General features: G+C 42.1%; 1 protein-coding gene across 8 annotated transcripts in view; it reads left to right on the top strand.

Moving 5' to 3' along the window:
* Nucleotides 1–21,251, top strand: part of EIF4G3 (eukaryotic translation initiation factor 4 gamma 3) — a 523,222-nt gene that overhangs the window by 419,492 nt on the left and 82,479 nt on the right. For all 8 annotated transcript variants that reach the window (XM_029579175.1, XM_029579173.1, XM_029579174.1 and 5 more), the window contains 3 exons: nucleotides 7,450–7,699; nucleotides 14,579–14,778; nucleotides 17,582–17,701. In XM_029579175.1, coding sequence (XP_029435035.1) covers nucleotides 7,450–7,699; nucleotides 14,579–14,778; nucleotides 17,582–17,701 — 570 coding nt within the window. The remainder of the gene's footprint in view (nucleotides 1–7,449; nucleotides 7,700–14,578; nucleotides 14,779–17,581; nucleotides 17,702–21,251) is intronic.

Genomic DNA, 21,251 nt, shown 5'->3' with positions numbered 1-21,251 from the left:
ATTGGGTCAGCAACCTCCGTGAGGGTTTGAGAGCGCCTATAAATTTTTAGTAACTTATGCATGCTGAGACATCCTGCCTTATGGATCAGTGTTAAGTCTTTGAATGTAGTTCTGTACAACAAGTAGCCAATGGAGTGCGTGTAAGACTGGCATAATATTCTCGTTTTGCTGTGTACTAGTCAGAACTCAAGCTGCAGATCTTAAAGTTTTCTGCAGTCCAGTATAAATTGAGCTACAGTAATCGGAGTCTGTAAAACAGTTTGGACATTAATAGAATCCTGGAAAGGTTTAAGATTTCGCACTAATCGTAATTTAAAAAAAGAACCGCTGACTATGGCCTTCACTTGTGGCTGGAGAGACTGGTTTTGGTCAAGAAGAACTCTGAGATAGGAACAGAAAATTCCTTGAATTTAAAAGATAACAGAACCTCTGAAGATTGAAACCTGCTGTGGACTATTGTTTCAATCTTTCGAAGGTTCAAATTGAGTTTATTTTTGTCCATCCAATTTTTATTGCTGTTAGATAAAGCATGAAGCACAGTAGGAATAACGTGCACAAAAAACTGAATATCTGCACAAATCCTGTAATTTACATCTAGCGCACCCCCCCCCCCCCCCAGTAGGTTTCAAATTGAGCTCAGATAAAGATTGGTCAGCATCCTCTGTGCTTCCTGAGCAAATGTCATTCTGTTGGAAAGTCCTTGAGACCTTTTGAGGTGTACATATCTCACCTCGGACTTCAAGGCCACTATCAATCGAAACACACTACATGACAAAAAGCATTTTTGTTTGACATTTATTTATTTATTTTTAATTTTTATATACCGACATTCTTGTATAATATACAAATCATACCGGTTTACATTAAAACAGGAGATGCAGGAAAAAAGTTATTAGAAAAGCGTGTTATGAATTGCATAGAAAGAGGAGGACAGAAAAAGACCAATATGGCCTATCGAGTGAGCCCATCCCTCTACAATTCCTCCAACTCCCTCTGAGATCTCTCTTGTTTCTCATGCTTTCTTGATTTTAGGTACTCTTCTTGTCTCCATCATCTCCGGGAGGCTGTTCCATGCATCCACCACCCTCATCCCATGATCCCCCATGTTCCAGAGCCTCCTTTCCACTGAAAGAGACCCGGCTCCTGTGCATTGATATCTTGGAGATATTTACATGTCTCAATCATATCTCGCCTTTCCCCTAGGGCAGGGGACTGCAACCTGTGGCACGCAAGATTGTTTTTATTGGATGCAGTGGCTTTGCTAAAGAAACCGTGGTGGCGCCAAAGAGATCGGGGATCTTCACGACAGAATTATTTTTGTCTGCGGTCCCGCTTCCTTCATAGAAAAAGAATGGTGGCAGTGGGACAACCTAATTCTTTCCCCTCTGCTCCCAGCTTCCTCCAGGATCCCCAGGAGGAGGAGGATGGGGCACTCTTCCCCTGCCAGGGCCTGAATGGCGTGCTTAAAACCACATAGTGCAAAGTGCGAGGGAGGGAGGCATCTGTGGAGCTGCAAGGCCATCCTCCTCATGGGGAGGGAGGTACTTAAACTGGGGAGTATCGCTGTTGGAGGGGTGTGAGGGAGGGAATGACCCGGGGACCTCTATGGAGAGGGGCAGGGAGAGATGTAGTCCTACTAGCGTTTCGATTCTGTTTAGGGATCCATTGCAGCCTGACCCGTTCTGCTTTTGTAATAGTAGGTGTATTGGCAAGGATGGGGGAGAGGCAGGGAGAGACATTTTCCTTTCCTCCTTCTAATAATCTTGTTTTTGTCTGAGAAAAACATACCCATTTCAATCATTTTTACATAAATATTTTAACGGAAAATTAATACCAATTAAAATTAGTATTCGAGTTCTGTGAGAGAGCATTCTGGCGAATGAGAGTGCCGACTGGCTTGTGGCACTCAAGGACCAGAGTTACCTAGCCCTGATTTAAATCTTGGCTCACCATTCAGAAAGGTTGCCTACCCCTAGGGCATACATGTTTAGATCTTCAAGTCTGTCCCCATATGCTTTACAATGAAGACCACTGACCATTCTAGTAGCCACCCTCTGGCCCAACTTCAGCCGGTTTTTATTTTTTTGAAAATGCAGTCTGTCTATTTACATATTTATTTATTTTCAAAATCGTAATGTTCCATACTTATTACCAAACAAATTGTTTGAGACGGATTACCTCAATAAGTGCATGCAAAGTTTAAAACAGTAAAATTAATGTGTTCATCTAAATAAAACACACAGGATAAAAATACATTACATAAAAGCTTCTCTAAACACAATATTCCAAACAAGGTCTCACTAAGGAGTTATACAGGGACAATGTCCTCCTTTTTTTCTGCTGACCATTCCTCCCTATGCACTCGAGCATCTTTCTGGCTTTTGCCAATCCCATATCCACCTGTTTGGCCACCTTGAGATCATAGAAGAATTTCACCTCTCTATTGGTGGAGATACAAGCATAGAAAATATTTCTTAAAAAAGAAACTACCCTCTGTGCAAAATGTCAGAAGTATATGCTTCTAGGTAATAGTTACCCCGCAACATTTATGTTGCTTGCAAGTTGTGATGCCTTTTATTGAACTAAACTGAAAACATTATATAAATGTTTGACATGAGCTTTTAAGAGCACACAGATCAGAGGTGTGCACAGTGCTGGTCCTCAGGGCTATAAACAGATATGGGCTTCCTGATAAACGAGCAATTCACATGAACCTGGTTTTTAGATGAAAACCAGGTCTGGTGCAATACTGGGGCTCTGCAACTTTGATCCTCATTCTGACTAGTTGCATATAGTTCTAGGTCTTTCATCTATTTAGTATAATTAAAAAATATATATATAAAACATTTGGATGGAATAGCACACTTTAGATTGTTCAGTTCTTAAAATATTGCCACACTTCGTGAATGCTGAAAGCACAATTTGAAAGACTTCATTTGAACCCATCACATGCAAATATGTCTTACCAGCTGTTCCAGACCCATCAAAATAAGTCTGAATAGCAGAAAATAGTGTCTTGTTTGATTTAACAAAATAGAGACATTTAAATTGTGTGTTCAGCTCTTTCACTTTAATTCTTATATAGACAGTGTAATGTAACGCCTTAGTGCTACCCACTCAGGGTTACTCATTGGTTTCTTGGAAGGTCCCAGCAGTCATTGAATGGACTTTGCCTGCCCCTGCACTTGTGCTCCTATCCTGGCAATGTCCTGCTTCCCTGCCTGCTTATTTGTGATGAATTTTAGGGAAACAGCAACCCCTCTTGCAAACCAAACACAAAAAAAACTACTAGGGTAGCCCAACAACAAACTTCTGTGAGTCACAGATCAGTTACAGAGAGAGAACTATATAACTAAAAGGTTTTTCTAGAAAAATGAACCGTAAACATGAAAAATATAACTTACAAACAAGGTAAAGAAAAAGGGATTGTACAAATACAGCTACATACTTGCCTGCCTGCCAGCAATTCACTCACCGAAATTCACACACCTTTTTTGTCCACACCTGAACAAAAACTGGCAGTTTGTGCCTCATTTTGAATCAAGGACAAGATAACCATTTCAGTTCTGCCTGCCTGAAACTGCAGAATGCTGCAGGGTTCAGGATGTCACCATCATATTAATTTAATAGTCTAAAAGAAAAGAACTTTCATAATAGCATTGTAAATGACAGCCAATTTAAAAAACAAAGACAAAACAAAATGGTCCATTTAGCCCATCTAGCAAAGTGTTCACGGTTGTAAGTGCTGCTTCTTGTAGATGAATCACTTGCCATCTTGTCAGAGTTGTATCTGCTGCTACGTGCAGGTTACTCCCCATACTGAAAAGTTACCACAGGTAACCTTAATACTTCATTTCCATTTTCTTGCCACTAGCGATTGTCTTAGGTCCATATTCAGCCCTTGATCGGCTAGGAAAGTTAGCTGGATAAACTTATCTGTCTGACTTAGCATGGATATTCAGCAGGGCACGTCCATTGCTGAATATACCCAGCTATATTAAAATTAGCTGCATATATTCATCTTAAAGATAGCAGGACAGCTTCAGCTCTCTTAATGTTAATGCTGAAAATCAGGGTTATCTGGCTAATAACCCCAGATAACAGGCTTCGCCCCAGAACATCCCTGAACCACTCCTGACACAGCTGAAGAAGTTTTTAGCCAGATATTAAATTGTCTGATTATGTCAAGGTCGGTCAGAGTGCCAGGATTTTTAAATTTCGATGTTTGTCTGGCACTAAGTAAGTGCCAAACTTAGCCGGACAAACGTGTTGAATATGAACCTCTCTGAGATAGATATGCAAAGAATACTCGGCTAGGAATGTTAGCTGGATAAACATATCCAGGTATATTCAGTTGCATGGCTGCACCACCGAATATATCCAGATGACTTTTAGCAGGGCTGACTTAGCTGGATAAGGCTGAATATCACCACTTATCTGGCTAAAGTTAACCGGATAAGTAGCTTCTCCCTGGAATGCTCCACTCAACCTACTACTTACTTATTTTTATTTATTTATTTTTTTTATGGGGTTTTTTGTTGGGTTTTTTTATATGCCACTAATAAAAAAAAAATTAGTAACAACCCATCTAGGCGGTTCACAATGATATACACATAATGAATTAAACTAAAAACAATATGACAAAAGTAGATACAAGATAAAATATCAAATAATACGATGTTAAAGGATAACTATTTGGACATAAACATTTCATTAATAAATTAATAGAGGGGTTGATTAAAAGTTAAGCAATATTGTAAGCGGCAGAACAAAGATGAGTTTTGTAAAGATATTTTTAAATTCTTTTAGTGCTTGATATGCCTGATCTCTTCTGGCAGGGACTTCCAAAGAGTTGGGCCGGCGATTGTAAAAGCTCATTTGCGGGTTATGTCAAGTCTTGCAATTTTTATTGTCAGAAACTCAAGGATGCATTAGACCAGGGCTTCCCAAAGTCTTAGCCAATGTGACCCAATTTTAGCGCTTGAAAATTCACATGACTCAAGAAGAGGACCAAAACAAAATTGGGAGGGGAGCAAATTTACTCCAACAATCACTCCACTCTCACTCTCCTTGCACTTTTAGCGTATCCCCTCCTTCAGTCTCCACCCTCTGCAGCGGACTTCATCTCATCATTCTTCCCTCCAGCAGATCCTCCTGCTCAATCTCTGCCCTTCCAACTGATCCTCTCTCACCTCAAGCCCTTCTTATGACCCCCACTCATTCCATACCCATCCCCTCTCTCTCATATTCCCCTAGCTGACCCCCTCTCACCCCTTCCTCTTATGTCACCCAGTCGAACTTCTGTCTTTTCTCTCCACAGCCAATCTCTCTCCAGCGGAGCCAACCCTCAAACCCCTCATACATCTGATTCCACTCTTTAAACTGCTCCCTCCCCAAATATGCTCCTGACCAGGGACAGTAATAATAGTTTCCTTTGAGCCCTGGGCCAAAGGTGGACAAGTGGTGGGAAGAGAGGGCAGTCTGATGATAGGAGCAACAGTTTTCTCTTGGTTAAGTTCAGTGGTGGGTGAGGAGGGAAGAGCAATGGCAATCTCCACTAGTCTACTCATATTCAGCCCTCCCCTCCCCTTATGACTGGTCCCAAACCTGATAGTGATTTGCAAACGGCATCAACATTACTAATGAAAGTTGGCACTGGGCCTGTGAGCTAGTGAGGCTCATAGGCCTTGCAGTGGCCCCGATCCCTCCTTATGCAGCATTTCCTGTTACTACAGAAACTCTCACAAGGGCAGGATCACTGCAAGCCTTGTGAGCACGTGCTGGCTCACAAGCCCCACACTGACTTCAGTACTGCTGCTGGTGCTTGAATAGCGCTGCCATTTGAGGCACTTTTGACCCCATTTGGGATTCCCACAATTTGGAAAGTCTGGACTTAGATGGTAACTATTTAGCTGGATAAATAATTATCCAGCTAATTGGCGGCCACTGAATACAGCCAAGTATTGAAATACACCACTTAGCTGGATAAGTTCCAACTTATCCCATGTCCTTTTGAATTCCGTCATCAGATTTGTCTTCACTTCCTTCTCCAGGAGGGCATTCCAGGCATCCACCACCCTTTCCATGAAAAAATATTTTCTGATGTTCCTGAGTCTGCCACCCTGGAGTTCGTGATGACCGTTAGTTCTGCTTCCTTTCTGTTGGAACATGTTGGTGGTTTAGGTATTTCAGTGTCTGTATCGTACTCCCTTGTTGCCTCTCCTCTCTAGGGTATATATGTTTAGGTCTCAAGTCTCATTTCATATGTCTTTTGATGCTGACTTCTCACTGAGAAAAAAAAAAGGTCCTAGGGTAAAATGAATTTCATAAGCAATGTAGATCCCCCATTTCATCAGACAGTTTAATCTCTTACATTAAGTAAATATTCCTTGCTAACCCAGATCATAAGATATAAACTTAGCAATCGGTAGGCATGAACTTCCTCCAACCTAGGTTGGATCCAAAGTTGGATCTTTAAAAAAAGAAATTCTTAAGTTGGCTGATGGGAATGTTTTGATTTGGTTCAGATTAGATTAAGGTTATTTCTAAGAAAATCTGGACATAGACACATGTATGTCTGTCATTTTAAAAGGTAGCATTTGTCCCTTTCTGTCTCAAGATTTTGCACTTCAGGATGAATGCATGGTAATTGTAAGGGGTGTAATGAACTGTGTTTCCAGTCAGGGGTTTGTTTGTTTCATCTTATAATGTACAGAGGACCAGATCATGATGTTTATATTACAGGTATGCAAACAGTGAGACCCACCAAAGTATTGAAAGTCTCATTCTCTGTATCACCACATTATTTGTAAAACTGCACTACATGAAAGATACTCTTTCAGCATGGGACAATTGCATTCAGCTTGCTGAGTGACAGTCCCTATGTACTGCCAATTTGTCATCTGGGCAAGCTCATGCAATTGAAGTGAAGAATGATGAAAGCAGCAACACTTTTCTAGTGCCAGGCACTTGTCACCAACTGCATAGATTTCTTTAAAAAAAAAAAAAAAGTCTGCATAGTATGAAATGTGGCATATGTTACTCAGGCTTCTCTTCATTGCAATCTGCTACAGTGGCTACAAAAAAAAATAGCCAGCCAGCTCAGCTGCAAGGCTCCGACAGATGGGGAAAGAGTTGGATTGCTAGCTGCCTGCTCACAAGCGCCTTAGATGTGCCAGGGAAAAAAAGGAAAGACCATTTTGCTATCTTGCCCTAAAAGAGAGGATTCTACCTCTGCTATTTGTTGCAAAGCAGGAAAGGAGTAACTGCAGGGTGAACAAATGATTTGACTGTCTTACCCCATTCTGGCTCAACATGCCATGCATATGCCAATTTGATGGACACTTGCTATAGGAAGCTGTTTTTAGTCACTTATTGTGGTGGAATATGTTGAATCACAGGAGTTCTTGTGTTCATACTGTTTTGTTTTGTTTTCTTGCTGTGCTTCAGTCTAAAGCAGAAGAGGAATTTTCAGGCGAGACAGTGCTTGAATCTGAACAGGATAGCATGAGCCATGGTTTTCACCCAGAGAAAGACCCTTCGGATCTTAGAAAAACAAAAGCTGTGGAAGAGAATGGGGAGCAGGAAGCAGAGCCCGTGCGCAATGGCACAGAAAACGTTTCTGAGGGTGAAGGAGCAGATGCCAATTCTGGCTCCACGGAGGGCTCTGAGGATGGGCTGGTATACCAGTATAAACCAGGTAAATGCTGCATGTGAACAAAACAGAGAGAGAGGCTTGCCATCTACATCCTATATAGGCGGCTGCTGCACATTGTCTAACCTCTAGTGTGAACACATAGATCGACTGACAAATGCAAGTAAGGCATGCCAGCTCAAGATGCAACTGTGTATGTGTGTTCATGTGTGTATATATTTCTGTCTCTGTATTTGGCAATGAATACAAATATTCATTGCCAAACACAATCATGTGACCTATTTGCATGACTGAACTACTGCCTTCAGAGAACTATTACAGGTAAGAAGCTTCACTTTAATCCATTTTATAGTTTTTTTTCCCTTATGTGATTCTCATATAGTGAATGAAATGTAAATTAATAGAAAACTGCACCCATAATATCTTGTGCATGATTTCAGAAGCACCTATGGAAACATTTTTATATTTACACGTGTCAATTAAAAATGTTTATTTTGATGATTCTTTAAGCAGGGTAGAAACCCACCACAACCAGGACATGATAGGCTCATTATTGCTGTAATGTCAAAATTGACATAACATCGTATACTAACAAATTGGTGGCCAATGTTATGTGATATAGTACATAAATCTATTATGTTCCTTTATTGCCTGTAAGACACGTGAAGTAATTCTCCTACTTTACTCACATTGGTAAGGCTATTTTTTGTTAAAGAGTATTCTGTCCGGTTTTAAGTATTACACCTTAATAATAATCTAGAGAATTGGAGCAAGTTCAGAGAAAAGCAACAAATGTCATTTGTGGCCAAGGTGGTATAAGCTACAAGGATAGTTTGAAGCAATTTTGTTTATATAGTCTGGAAGAGGAAAGACTGAGGAATGACTTGATATCATCTTTCAAACGCATAAAGGGAGTTACATTAACAAGTAAGGGACAAGAAGTAATGGTATAAAATTGCATCCTGAAAACCTGACCTGCTTGACAGTCCTCAAGGACCAGGTTAAGAACCATTGGACTATGTAACATCTTGAGATCCCTTCCTAGCCTTTCTACAATAGTGGTTTTAAACCAGTCTTCTGGATTTTCTTTCTCAGTCTGGTTTTCAGACTAACCATAATGAACATGTATAAGAGAGATTTGTGAACATCATCTTGGTTCTTAGAGCCAGTTTTTGCAAATATCTCATACATATTCATTAAGATTAGCCTGAAAATAGGCTACAAGGGTCCCAAATACTGGTTTAAAAAATACTGTCTTTTATATTGTACATGAATGTTCAAGACCACTTAAGTCCCTTAAGAGAGCAGCCTAAGAATTGAAATTCAAAGAAGACCTTGGAGAAAGATCGTTACTGGTTGGCAAGAGTACCAGTAGGGATGAGGTAGATACCACTCCATTTACAGAGGAGAGTTTTGGGGTAGAACCAGCAAACTGAAAGTGGAGAAGGTAATGGGGTTAGATGAGTTATACCCTAGGGATACCAAGGGAGCTCAAAGATGTACTGACAGGTCCACTGAAGGACCTTTTTGATAGATCCTTGGGAGTGTGGTCCCGCTTTCCAAAAGTAGTAGCAGAGGGGAGGTTGGAAACTACAGGCAGGTTAGCCTTAACCTCGGTGGTGAGAAAATTAATGGAGAGGCTGCTGACTAAAAGGATAGTGAACTATCTACAGTCCAGTGGGTTGCTGGATCTGAGGCAACATAGTTTTCCCAAAGGAATATTGGGTCAAACAAATCTGATTACGTTTTTTGTTTGGCTGACAATTGAATCAAGGACACATGCTTAACGTGATTTCCTGGATTTCAGTAAAGCTTTTGATACAGTTCCGCATAGGAGGCTCGTGAATAAGATGAGCAGCCTGGAAGTGGTTCCCAGAGTGGTGGAATGGATTAGAAATTGCTTGACTGACAGATGGCAATGAGTGGTGGTAAATGGACCCTGCTCGGAGGAGAGAAGAGTGATAAGTGGAGAGCCTCAAGGATCAGTTCTGTGGCCAGTTCTGTTCAGTATCTTTGTGAGTGATATTGCTGAGGGATTAGAAGAAAACATTTGCTTTTGTGTGGATGACGCTAAGATCTTCTACAGAGCTGCAGGAGTGGAGAGAATGAGAAGCAATCTAAGAAAACTCAAAATGTAATCAAAGGTTTCACAGCTGGAATTCAATACCAAGAAGTGCAATCATGCATTTTGAGTGTAACAATCCAAAGGAGCTGCATGTGATGGGGGGGTGAAGGACTGATATGCACGGACTGAGAGAGACACCTCAGGGTGTTAAGTTTTTAGTGATCTGAAGGTAGCGAAGTAGTGTGACAATGCGGAGACTGAGGTCAGAGGGATGCTGGGGTGCATAGAGAGAGGCACAACCAGCAGGAAAAAGGAGGTGCTACTGCCCTTGTTCAGGTCATTGGCAAGGCCTCACCTGGAGTCCTGTGTTCAGTTCTGGAGACCTCATCTCTAAAAGGGTAGAGACAGGATGGAGGTGGTCCAGAGGAAGGCGACCAAAATGGTAGTGGAGTCTGCTCCAAAAAACTAAATGAGAGGAGACCAAAGGACCTAAGTATGTAAACCCTGGAAGAGAGAAGAGACAGGGGAGACCAGATACAGACCTTTAAATACCTGAAAGGTATTAATGAAGCAAAGGAATTTTGAATCTGAAATGTTTAAAGTTATAAAATTTTGTATTGTGTCCCCCTTGATATTTGTTTATCTTATACATGTGGGGTTACACTGGACTGTCTCTGTTTTGTTCGAATATTTCTTCACAGAAAGGATGGGTGGATGCACCCCAGGAGAGGAAGGAAAAACAAAAATTATGACTGATTTCAAAAAGGCAGAGGATCCCTGGTGACTAGATGAGGGAAATGAGGAAATCTGGTAACTTCTGGCGTAACATTTCTGCACCAGAAGGGGTAACTCTCAAGGAGCTGCAGATTCAACCCTAAATAATCTGCTGGGTAGACTGGATGGACCAGTTCAGTCGTTATCTGCTGTCAGTTTTTATGTTAAAAGAAAGAAACAAGTAGCATTTTTCTTATGAGGCTTAATTACGATCTGTGTTTCTCAGGCTTGGTCCATTGTCTTGCAGTGAGATGCATACTGTTGTCGGTATAATCTTCTAAATTTACACGTAATTAGCTACACTGTCAGCACCAAATCAGTAAGAACTGAAGACCAAAAATAGATGGTTAAAATCTTCAGAATATTTTGGTTCATTTGAAATTAGCAATATCAGCTTCTCTGTCTCTGCTCTGTTGCTTCCTCTCTCCACCTTATTCCAGGAGTGAGTGCTTTCATTTCCCTTGAGGAATGAAAATGAGATCTATATGCCTGTATTGGTTTTAGCTTCCAACTAAAATATCTGAAACAAAGTTTTGCTACAGAAGTTGCACCTCCCCTGTGAAGCTAGTAAGCTGGTAGAGAAATGATCCGAGGGAAAGTGGCAGCCTCCATATTTTAGGCATGAGTTGGTCCATACTAATTGAATCAGTACAAATGATGTAAGATGAGTGGCTTTCTGAAATACTCTTTGGTAGAACAACGAGTGATGCCTGGTGTTAATGCTTCCCACAATATGGTGGTGGTAATCGCATGTTTTTCCTCAGGTAAGCCCACTCTGCAAGGTAAAAGCGTGCTTGGATTCTCAAGGAGCAAAAAAAAAAAAAGAACGGGCAGAGTTAGGTCGGGAGAGGGAAATTGTGCTGAGATCCTCAAACGAAATTTCCATGCGGAAGTTTTCCGGTGGCCCGCGCTTTGCCTGCCGCCTGCATTGTCCAAGGGAAGCTTCCTGACCTGTGGGCAAGCTCCACAGGGAAGCTCATAATTGCCTTCCCCATGATACGCCAAACTTATTTTTTTAGAACATTGTAAAAATAATTTAAAAAAAAAAAGCTGTTATACGTAGGGCAAAGATGTATTTTTTACCCCCTTTGTTTTCCTCTTGTAATTTTTGTGGTTTATAAATTGAGGACCAGAAAAGAATGGCTTCTCTCTTTTGCTGCTTGTGTTTATGGACGCTTGCTTTTTCATGGAGGTGTTGCGTTAGGCGGAGGGCAGGAGAAAATACAAGTGGTTTTCGTTTGTGCCTGCTTCATAAAGCAGTAGCTTTTCTTACAGGAAGTGGTGGCATCTAAACCAACTCAGAAGAGGATCTGGGTCAGGTGTCATCACGTTCACCGAGACCTTTGTGCACTTTTAACTGCTTTCACGTAACAGTCTGAAGTGGTGCTCCTCGGTACAAGCAAGCAAGCGTGCAGGGCTCCCAGTGCTTTTATTGTAGGACTGTGAGAACATGAGCTGGTGATATTTCCCAGAATTTTTGAAGTGATGAGGGAGGAGGTGAGGGGAAATGGCAGTTTTCCTGATTTTTTTTTTCAGAGAAGATTTGAAATTTTGGGAAAAAATGAAATAGTTTTGTATAATATTTAAACCTTACTGTTTTCAAGATTAGAAAATAAACTATGTACAATAGGGCATTTATATTTTTTAAATTTTATAAGTATAATAAACCATTATAACAGATACATCCAGGGCTCGAGATCGACCTACAAGCTGCTGCAGTTTGAGTAACAGAACAGGTCTGAGATTCTGACACGTGAAAATGAGAGCCATCAACACTGTAGTAAATAAAGTTAACTCTTATTATCATAAATGAGAAACAGTCTTCTTGCAGTCAGCCTTATCTATATTAGAAAAAGAAAATTTTCTGAGCTTTTTTGATTATCATAGTAACAATCCCTCTTTCAAACTCTGAAAAACCGACACTGTCAGCCTAACAAATCACTGTATTAGCTATCCGTAAAAGCAGGTATTCAATTAAACTTCATGACCTGGAGTAATAGTGTACAATCTGACTGAAAAGGAATTGCCATCTGAAGCAACATATTTACATCACAATTTTGAAAGTACTGGGATTTCTAGTTTCTCTCTGATGCTGAATCTGCACTTTCGTTTCTGTTTTCATGGAGGAGCTTCTGTACCCGTGAGTCGCTTTCTTGATGTGGTATGTGGATTTCCAAGCACAGACCCGCTGCTTTTGTGTCTTGTAGAGTATGGAGGAATCTGAAGTGGGGGGGGTCAGAGACAGTTTTATACAAAGGCCCAGCCATCATGTTTGCGGGGCCAGTGTGCTAGGCAGAGTTCCAGATTGCACTCCTGGACCAAATACGTGCAGATACCTACCGTATCTGCATACACTCTGCTTTAAAGTGGCTGACCAGTCACGAAAAGCACAATTTAAATTTAAAAAAAAAAGTTCTGTATTCTTAAACACTTGAAAAGTACTTTACCAACATCAAATTACTTGCTTAGCAATCCAGTCAGATGCACTAATAATTTCCTCCTCACTGCTAATATTTCTGCTTTTGTATCTTGGACGTAACCGATTTACAGCAGTATGAACTGGCTGGCAACCAACATTAAAGAGACTAGTGTGAACTCTCAGCATGTGATGATTTCTCAAAGAAAGATCACTCCCTTAAAGACCACACAATCACAGGACTTAAAGGGAATTTGAGAACTGTACAAGAACGAAAAACATTTGAAATGAAGATGATCAATGAAATAAGGGCAAATAGACTTAATAAGGACATTGGCTTTGTCACCCATTGTCAGATATAGGCTGTTTGAATGGAAAAGATATCCTATCAGTCACTACTGTCAGTCCCTCTTCCTCTCCCCCCCCCAACTTTTCTGTACTGAACTGTACATCCTGACAACCTCATGCCTAACTGATTCTCTACTATTTAACTAAGTGGTAGAGTTTAAAAGGAGCGCTCATGCGTCCATTGAGCACGTGGTTCCTGGCACGCGTACATGGATGCAGTGATTTCTGAATGTGCATGTTATAAAATCCATTGGCCTTGTATGCTTGATTTTAAAATCCACATGCATGTGCGGGCGCAGGGGGAGTGAATTTTAGTAAATTACACACAGCGACGCAATCGGGCCTTCCCCAGTTCCCTCCCAGTCTACTCCAATTACGGTGCAGACTGGAAGGGAACTTCCCTACCCCCCTGCCTAACCTTCCTTCCCCTTTCCCCTCTCCATCTTGACCCCTACCTACCTACCCAAAATTGTTTTATTTTTCGATTCACTGCTCCTCCCGAGCAGAAGTAGTTTGTGCACACTGGCCGGCGGCTAATGGCTTCTGTCCCGGCCAGCGTCTGCCCCACCCCTCCCCGCCCAGACCATGCCCCTGGCCCGCCCCTTTTTCAGGGCCCGGCACGTATCGGGCCCTTTTGAAAATGCACTTAGCGCACGCAGGGTCCAGCCACTCGCATAAGTAACTATTTTAATGCACGTGGCTGTTTGAAAATTCAGCCTTTAAGTGTAACTGGCCTGAGAAAGGTCACTTAGCTCTCAAAAGTCCCTTCATAGATGTATTAAGTCGTCCAGTAACATGGTGACACCTGCAGCTTGCTAACACATTGACCACAGAACTTTGCTCAGGATTGGACTTGTGATTATCTCATATTTGTATTGGTCTTTCAGCTTCAAATATTACACAGTCATTAGCAAGCATTTTGAGAAAGTAATGTGCAGGTAGTGATAATTTAAAAACATTTCTTGAAAAGCATTCTACATATTCTATGAGAGAAAATATTTCATTTTGTTTTACAGAAAAATACATGACACGTGACAACTGAACAAAAAAGGGGGTGGAATTAGAACAAGGGTCAAACTTCTGCTAATTCAACCCTTTCATTTTTCCCCATATTTTCATTTTTTCCACTTCTGGCCACTGGGGGAAAGAATTGGGGGGGGAGAAAAAACCGTTTTCCTCTGAATTTTTCCATTTTATTTTCCCAAGCCTTCACATCTCTAAACAGTGATCAGTCTTCTTCCTTTTCTCCTTTTCTTTGGAATTTTTGTGTCCAAGCTTTCTGACTGTGTTTTCAGGTACCGTCTTTTTATCCTTCTCTAAGGTGGCAACTCCAATGAGCAACCTCAAAGTGCTTCCCATGAGCTCCAGTCAACGCCTATTCTTCTGGAACAGTGGAAGCCTCTGGATCCTGAGGGGAAGAGGCAGTACGATCGGGACTTTCTGCTTGGCTTCCAGTTCATGCCTGCCTGTGTACAGAAACCTGAAGGATTGCCTCCCATCAGTGATGTGGTCCTTGACAAGGTGGGTTATACAGAAAAATACCGGCACAGATTGGTGAAAAGGGGAGGATGCTCTTCGGTTGGTCAGAGAGAAGAATAGCCTGAAAGCAGAGGCCTGAGGAGCATGCAGAGACTGGAGAATGGTCTGAGGATGAGAAAACTGCGGAGGGACGGAGGGAGAGACCTGCTAAAGAGCCGAGGCAGGAAAGCGACATGAAGTGGGGGCGGAGGAAAGAGAGGCCTGAAGGGGGGAAAGGGCTGGCACAGGAGATTGACCTGAGGGACAGGGAGAGAAATGGAAAAAAAAAAATAAATCGTAAAAGCCAGAAAGTAGTGCGAGAGAGAAAACAATGTTTCCATGAAAGGGTCTTTAATTAAAAAAAAAAAAAATCCTTTCATCAATCTTTTATTTATTTCCTAACAGGCCAATACAGTAAAGCAAATGCATGTTGAGGCTATTAGCGATTCGCCCCAAATATTTAAAAAAAAAAAAAAAGTGTGCCTGATCCACACATTTGTACGCTCAGAAATTAACACAGCCCAGATCAGGCGTTAATTTCTGAGCGACACAAAAAAAGTGGACAGAAAAACAGGCGATGATATGTTGGAGGGACCAAAAGTTTAAAATTTAAAAAAAAATGCTGGGGGTCAGGTTAGGAAAAGGGACGCTCAATTAACAAGCATCCATTTTCCTAAACCATGGCAGTACACAGTTTAGTAAAACGGACGCTCAATTGAAAATTGCACACCAATTACTCCTGGGGGAATTCTCCACACAAAAACTTAAAATACTGCATACTTTATATTAGTCAAAATAACACAATTTATGTGACAATCTTTAAATAATTACATTTTAAGTTAATACAGAAAAAAGTTATTACTTAGAGATGCAGAATTTTAAATATTTTGAGCAGAATTTCCCTAGAAATTCACTGTAAGAGTGTCCCTTCCACTCGCTCTCCTTACTCCCCTGGCCACTTTGCCCTCTCAGGCCTCCTGCACATGCCAGTATCTCTCCCCTCCACCTCTAGGCTCAACCCCTTCCTCTCTGTTGCCACTCCCAGAGTTTGACCCCATTCTCAGTACTGCCCTTCACACAGGCTCCCTCTGTCCCTCCCTCTCTCACACACGCGCTCCCTCTCTCTAGTACACACAGACACACCCTCATACATGGTCCCTCGCTCTTGCATACACACCCACACAAGCTCCCTTTCTCTCTCATGCATGCACCCTCACATGCCTCCTGTGTGTCTTTCTCACACACCCCTTCACACAGGCTCCCTGTCACACATATACAATCCCTTCACACAGGCTAGCATCCTCACAGGCTACGATCCCTTTTTCATACAGACCAGCTCCCGATCTCTCATACACACACACACTCCTTCACAATCTCCTCATATAGGCTCCCTCTCTCTGGCATCCACACTCAAGCACCCCCACTGCTCTCTCTCTCTCACCCATCTGCTCTCTCACACCTCCACTGCTCTCTCTCTCACCCATCTGCTCTCTCTCTCACCCCTTCCCCTCACATACACACACTCTCATCGGGGCCTTCCACTTCGCCGCAAATGGCGCGCCAGTTCCTTCATGTTCACCACAAATGGCATACTCCATTCGTGACATGCCAGGGTGTCCTCTGCCATTTTCTGCGCAGAATTTGGCAATTCTGTGCAGGGATGAAATCAGCACAAATTCTGCGCTGCACAGTAGCGCAGAATTCCCCCAGGACTAACCAATACCAAGAGGCCACAAACTGAGCACCTGCTCATTCCGCGGGCTCCTGGGAGTGACTCTCCTCAGACGGGCTATGGAGACTTCTAGCCACATTGTGTGTGAGTAATTTTCAGGCAGCCAGTCTACTTGGGTAAATGGCTTTAAAAATTGTCCTTCCTATAACTGGAAGTTTGTATTCATTTTGAATGGTTTATTGACTTTTATATAAACATTTTCCAGTTTAATGCTTCACAGAATTATAGGAGGGAGAGTCAAGGAAGGAATAAGGTGAATTTAAACTCTTGATACTATGCTTAAATTCGCCTTATTTGACACCCCCATGTGTATATGGATTTATTTTTCTAATTCAAATTAGGTATGTGCGGAAGTTGGAATACTAGCTTTGGGTGATGTTTTTTTTTTTTAATCTGTAAAGCGATTCATAAATATTATTAAATAAGTTGATATTTTATGAGAGGTTTACGTGACTATGTTAGACAACTTATTCACTCAATTTTACACCCGCTAATTAACTAGCACAATTGATAGACTCTTCTGTTGTCCGCTGTTTTTGGCTGGGAGGTCTGGGTGAACTGGGGGGAATTCGGGGGGGAAAGTAGTAGGAAGGTCTTGGTGAACCGAAGGTGACTGGATGAGCTGGTGTCTGTGATTTCAAGCGTGCGCGCAGATTTTAAAATATACCGACTCCGTGTACAAGTTGGGTTTTACGTGTACATGTTATATGCATAGGTAGAGAGAGACCATGCTTTCAAAGCATTACAAATATTTGCGCATACTGAAATATATTGGGGGTTGGACATTCGCATATTTTATAATCTTCATGGACCAGATACGTGCAGGTTATAAAATGCTCTGCTAGATTTCCGCGTGCATATATGGGGGCCGCTCGGAAAGGTATCCTTTTAGTAAGTTGTTTTACCTTTTTACAATACCAACAAAATAAATGTTGCAGCCCATGAGCTTCTGAGAGCACGCAGGTGCCTTGTTCAGAGACGTTTCTTAGCCCTGTGATTGTGTGTGTGAGGTCGTGTGCACTCACATGGTAAGACATGGCAGGTCCTTTAGTAACAGACGGTTCCTTCTTACAGATCAACCAGCCGAAACTGCCTCCAAGATCACTGGACCCTCGCATCTTGCAGCGAGGACCAGATTTCACCCCAGCCTTTGCAGATTTTAGCAGGCCCAGTTCGAGTGGTCGTGGCGTTCCTGTAAGTCTGGCAAAGTTCATTCTGGCAGCTCAGTTATGCCATTAGCAGGGGTGGGGTTTTCCCCTGTGCAGACTGTCTAGGTTATATTTTCTCTTCCTGGAAGACTTTTTCAGGGGTTAGGTAGTATGTGGTGTTACTTTCATTTTCAGTTTTAGACAATGCAGCAGTTCCAGTCTTCTGCAAATTTTTTTTATTTTATTTTTTATTTTCTTTGCCCATTCTATACAGTACAATGGATGTTTCCCTTGTAAATGTTGTTGAGGACAGTGAGACTCTGCCTTCCCTGGTTTCCTGGGAAGGGTAGAGCAAGAGCACAAAGAGTGCAAGCAGCCACCCTAGATCTCTTCTAAAGGACAACAGTAAATTTGCTCAAACAAAACATTTCAGAATCTCTACAGATGAGCCTAAGTCCAAACTTTATGTATTAAAATAAGAAACTTGATAAAAATGTGTTACCAGTGGTGACGTGCAAATACAGATTTTGTCTTCCGCTGCCCTTAGGCTCTGTAGGTGCAGCACTGATATTGCCACTGCCCCTCCCTCCCAGCTGATCTTTGTCCTTGCAAATCTGTGATTGCCTCTCCCCCCAACAAATTCAGTTCCCACCCCTTCTAGCTGTGCTTACTATTTTGCTCTTGCTGCTTCACTATCCCATTAACCTCAAAAACTGCGGCCCCAGTGCAGGCACTGCCCTGCACAGGGACTAAGTGAGCCTGCGGGTCCAGTCCAGTTTCCCTGGGCTTCTGTACAAGGAACAAAACCTGCAAATGCCAGACTGTGGGCTCACTCAGTCTTGACAGGAGAGCAGCACTTGTACCAGAGTCACAGCTTTCAGGTCAACAGGGGTGGAAAAGAATTGGAAGCCCATCTGATGGGGAAGGGGGTGGGATTTCAATCAGATTACAGGGCGGCTGAGGAGAAGAAAGTGGGATTGATGAGTGTTGGGGACAGGAACTTTGCCACCCTAGGCCACCGGCCTAATGTACCTATGAGTAAATCCTCGCCTGGCGGAGTAATGATAGTGGTAGCATAAATATGGGAGCATCTGCAGGAATAGGCCTTACTTCAGGAAAGCTATTGCCATGTGTAACAAAGGCAGAACAGCATTGAAGCCCTAAGTTTTACCTAAATTCTAGGTCATCTTTCTATTTTGCCCAGTGATAATTTTTCATTATTGGTTTTTAAATTAAATCTGGTTCTCTTATTGTAGAGTTGCCTAGAAGTCCCTTTTTAGCTCCTGCTGCATGTTTACTTTAAATTTACAATGGTGCTGATAAGTCATTGAGCACATAATTTGTCTTTTCTGCCATCATCTATTATTCTGCCCAGTTATTTCTCTTTGCACTGCAAGGATATGTGCCAGTTGTATGACTGCTTGTAGGGTATCAGTTTTTAGCTAAAACATTTTTTTTAATTATTTATTGAAACAATTTTCTGTGCCACTTCACTGGTTCATAGGAGCACTCAAAGCTGTGAGCAGACCAAGTGAGGCATAGCCTCACTGGCACTTTTAAAAGCAAGTACATAAAACAAATAACTTTGTCATGCAAAAGATCACATGCAAACAAAATATGTTTAATCATTGGTTTACTCATTGGTACTCTTCAATCCTGTGTGGATAAGCATACAAGATCCCTTATTTAATCTGACTCCATGTATTAGCCATAAACTATGCAACAATCTAAAACAGCCCACAAAACCAGTGAGGTAATTGCCTGTACAACTGCTAGATCCCTGTGAATTTAATGGACAATACTCAGCCACCGCTACCACCACTGGGGAGTTGTAGCCTGCTGGTACCAACCTGGCTACCCTATGACCTACAGTATCGCCAGGTGGTGCATCCTTTCAAAACCAATTGAGTCATCCAGTCTGCTCAGTTCTATCTCTGGTGCAATTCAATAGACCCCAGCCAATCTCTGATTTCCCCCTTTCCTCCATGCCACTAGGAATCCTTTGTACTTAAGCCATACATCTATGAATTCTGTTACTGTTTTTGTCTCCAATACTTCTATTGGGAGCCAATTCCATGCATTTACAACCTTTTCCATATGAAATATTTTCTGATGTCACTCATGAGACTACCACCTGGAACCTCATAGCATGTGATCTCTTGTAATTAGAGCATTTCTTAGCATCCAATCAGATTAATCCAGATCAAGTGGGTTTTTGCACTCCTACCAACAGATGGAGATGGAGCAAGCTGACATCACAGTACATAAACCCCTGCAGTGACCTCAGCCTGCCAGTATTCTCCATCTCCAGGAGATGGTGGACATACATCTCCCTACTGGGGATTGCTTCTCTTTTAAGGAGAATTAAGGAAAGAAAATTACCACTCTGCACTCCTGCGATGATACCAGTTGGTCCCTCCCCCAGTTGAGAATTCCTGAGGTGATTTCTATGGTCCCTCAGAGGTGTGCTTTGGTCCAGTAGATGGTTTTGCCGGCATGGACTTAGCTGCTTTTGCATCTGAAAAGGCGGTAGGTGCTGGAAGCTGAGCATGGCGGTGATGGCACATGCCCTTTCTCCCCGCAGCCGGAGACTCTCGCTGTGCTCAGCCAGGTAAGGCTGAGCTCCGGTATAGAGAGAGAGAGAAAGAAAGAGAGAGGCTTAGCAGGAGGTTTTTACTGTGCGGGGCTAACTCCCGTTCGGTCTCCAAGCTCCATAGGATATGTTGGCGACTCTACGCAATGCGAAGGTTCCGCACTTTTTCAGCCACAGAAGAGATCCAAAGTCATTGAGAATCGACGCTCTAGTGCAGGAGTGGCTGGAAGACAAGTTGCTGATAAGAACATGCCATACTGGGTCAGACCAAGGGTCCATCAAGCCCAGCATCCTGTTTCCAACAGTGGCCAATCCAGGCCACAAGAACCTGGCAAGTACCCAAAAACTAAGTCTATTCCATGCTACTGTTACTAGTAATAACATTGTTTTTTCTGTTACACAACTGCTAAGAAAAATGTATATTTTTGTAAACCGTTATGATGGCTCTACCGAATGACGGTATATAAAACTCAACAAATAAATAAATAAAATAATAGCAGTGGTTATTTTCTAAGTCAACTCAATAGCAGGTAATGGACTTCTCCAAGAACTTACCCAATCCTTTTTTAAACACAGCTATACTAACTGCACTAACCACATCCTCTGGCAACAAATTCCAGAGTTTAATTGTGCGTTGAGTGAAAAAGAAATTTCTCCGATTAGTTTTAAATGTGCCACATGCTAACTTCAAGGAGTGCCCCCTAGTCTTTCTGTTATCCAAAAGAGTAAATAACTGATTCACATTAACCCGTTCTAGGCCTCTCATGATTTTAAACACCTCTATCATATTCCCCTTTCTTCCATTGCCCCTTTTGAGCATATTGATTCAAAGGATCAAGCACCACAGGGGGATGGTGCTCTTGGTCGCTCCAGATTGGCCCAGGTATGCAGATCTGCAGAGGCTCCTGGTGGATTCGCCCCTTTGACTTCCAGTGCACAGGAACCTGTTTGAGTAAGGTCCTGTTCTTCACGAAGATCTGACTCAATTTTTTCTTATGGTTTG

The sequence above is a fragment of the Rhinatrema bivittatum genome, chromosome 15 (genome assembly GCF_901001135.1).
Source record: "Rhinatrema bivittatum chromosome 15, aRhiBiv1.1, whole genome shotgun sequence".
Lineage (NCBI taxonomy): Eukaryota > Metazoa > Chordata > Amphibia > Gymnophiona > Rhinatrematidae > Rhinatrema > Rhinatrema bivittatum.
Note: the sequence above shows the minus strand (reverse complement) of the source record. Positions and strands in the feature narration are given on the sequence as shown.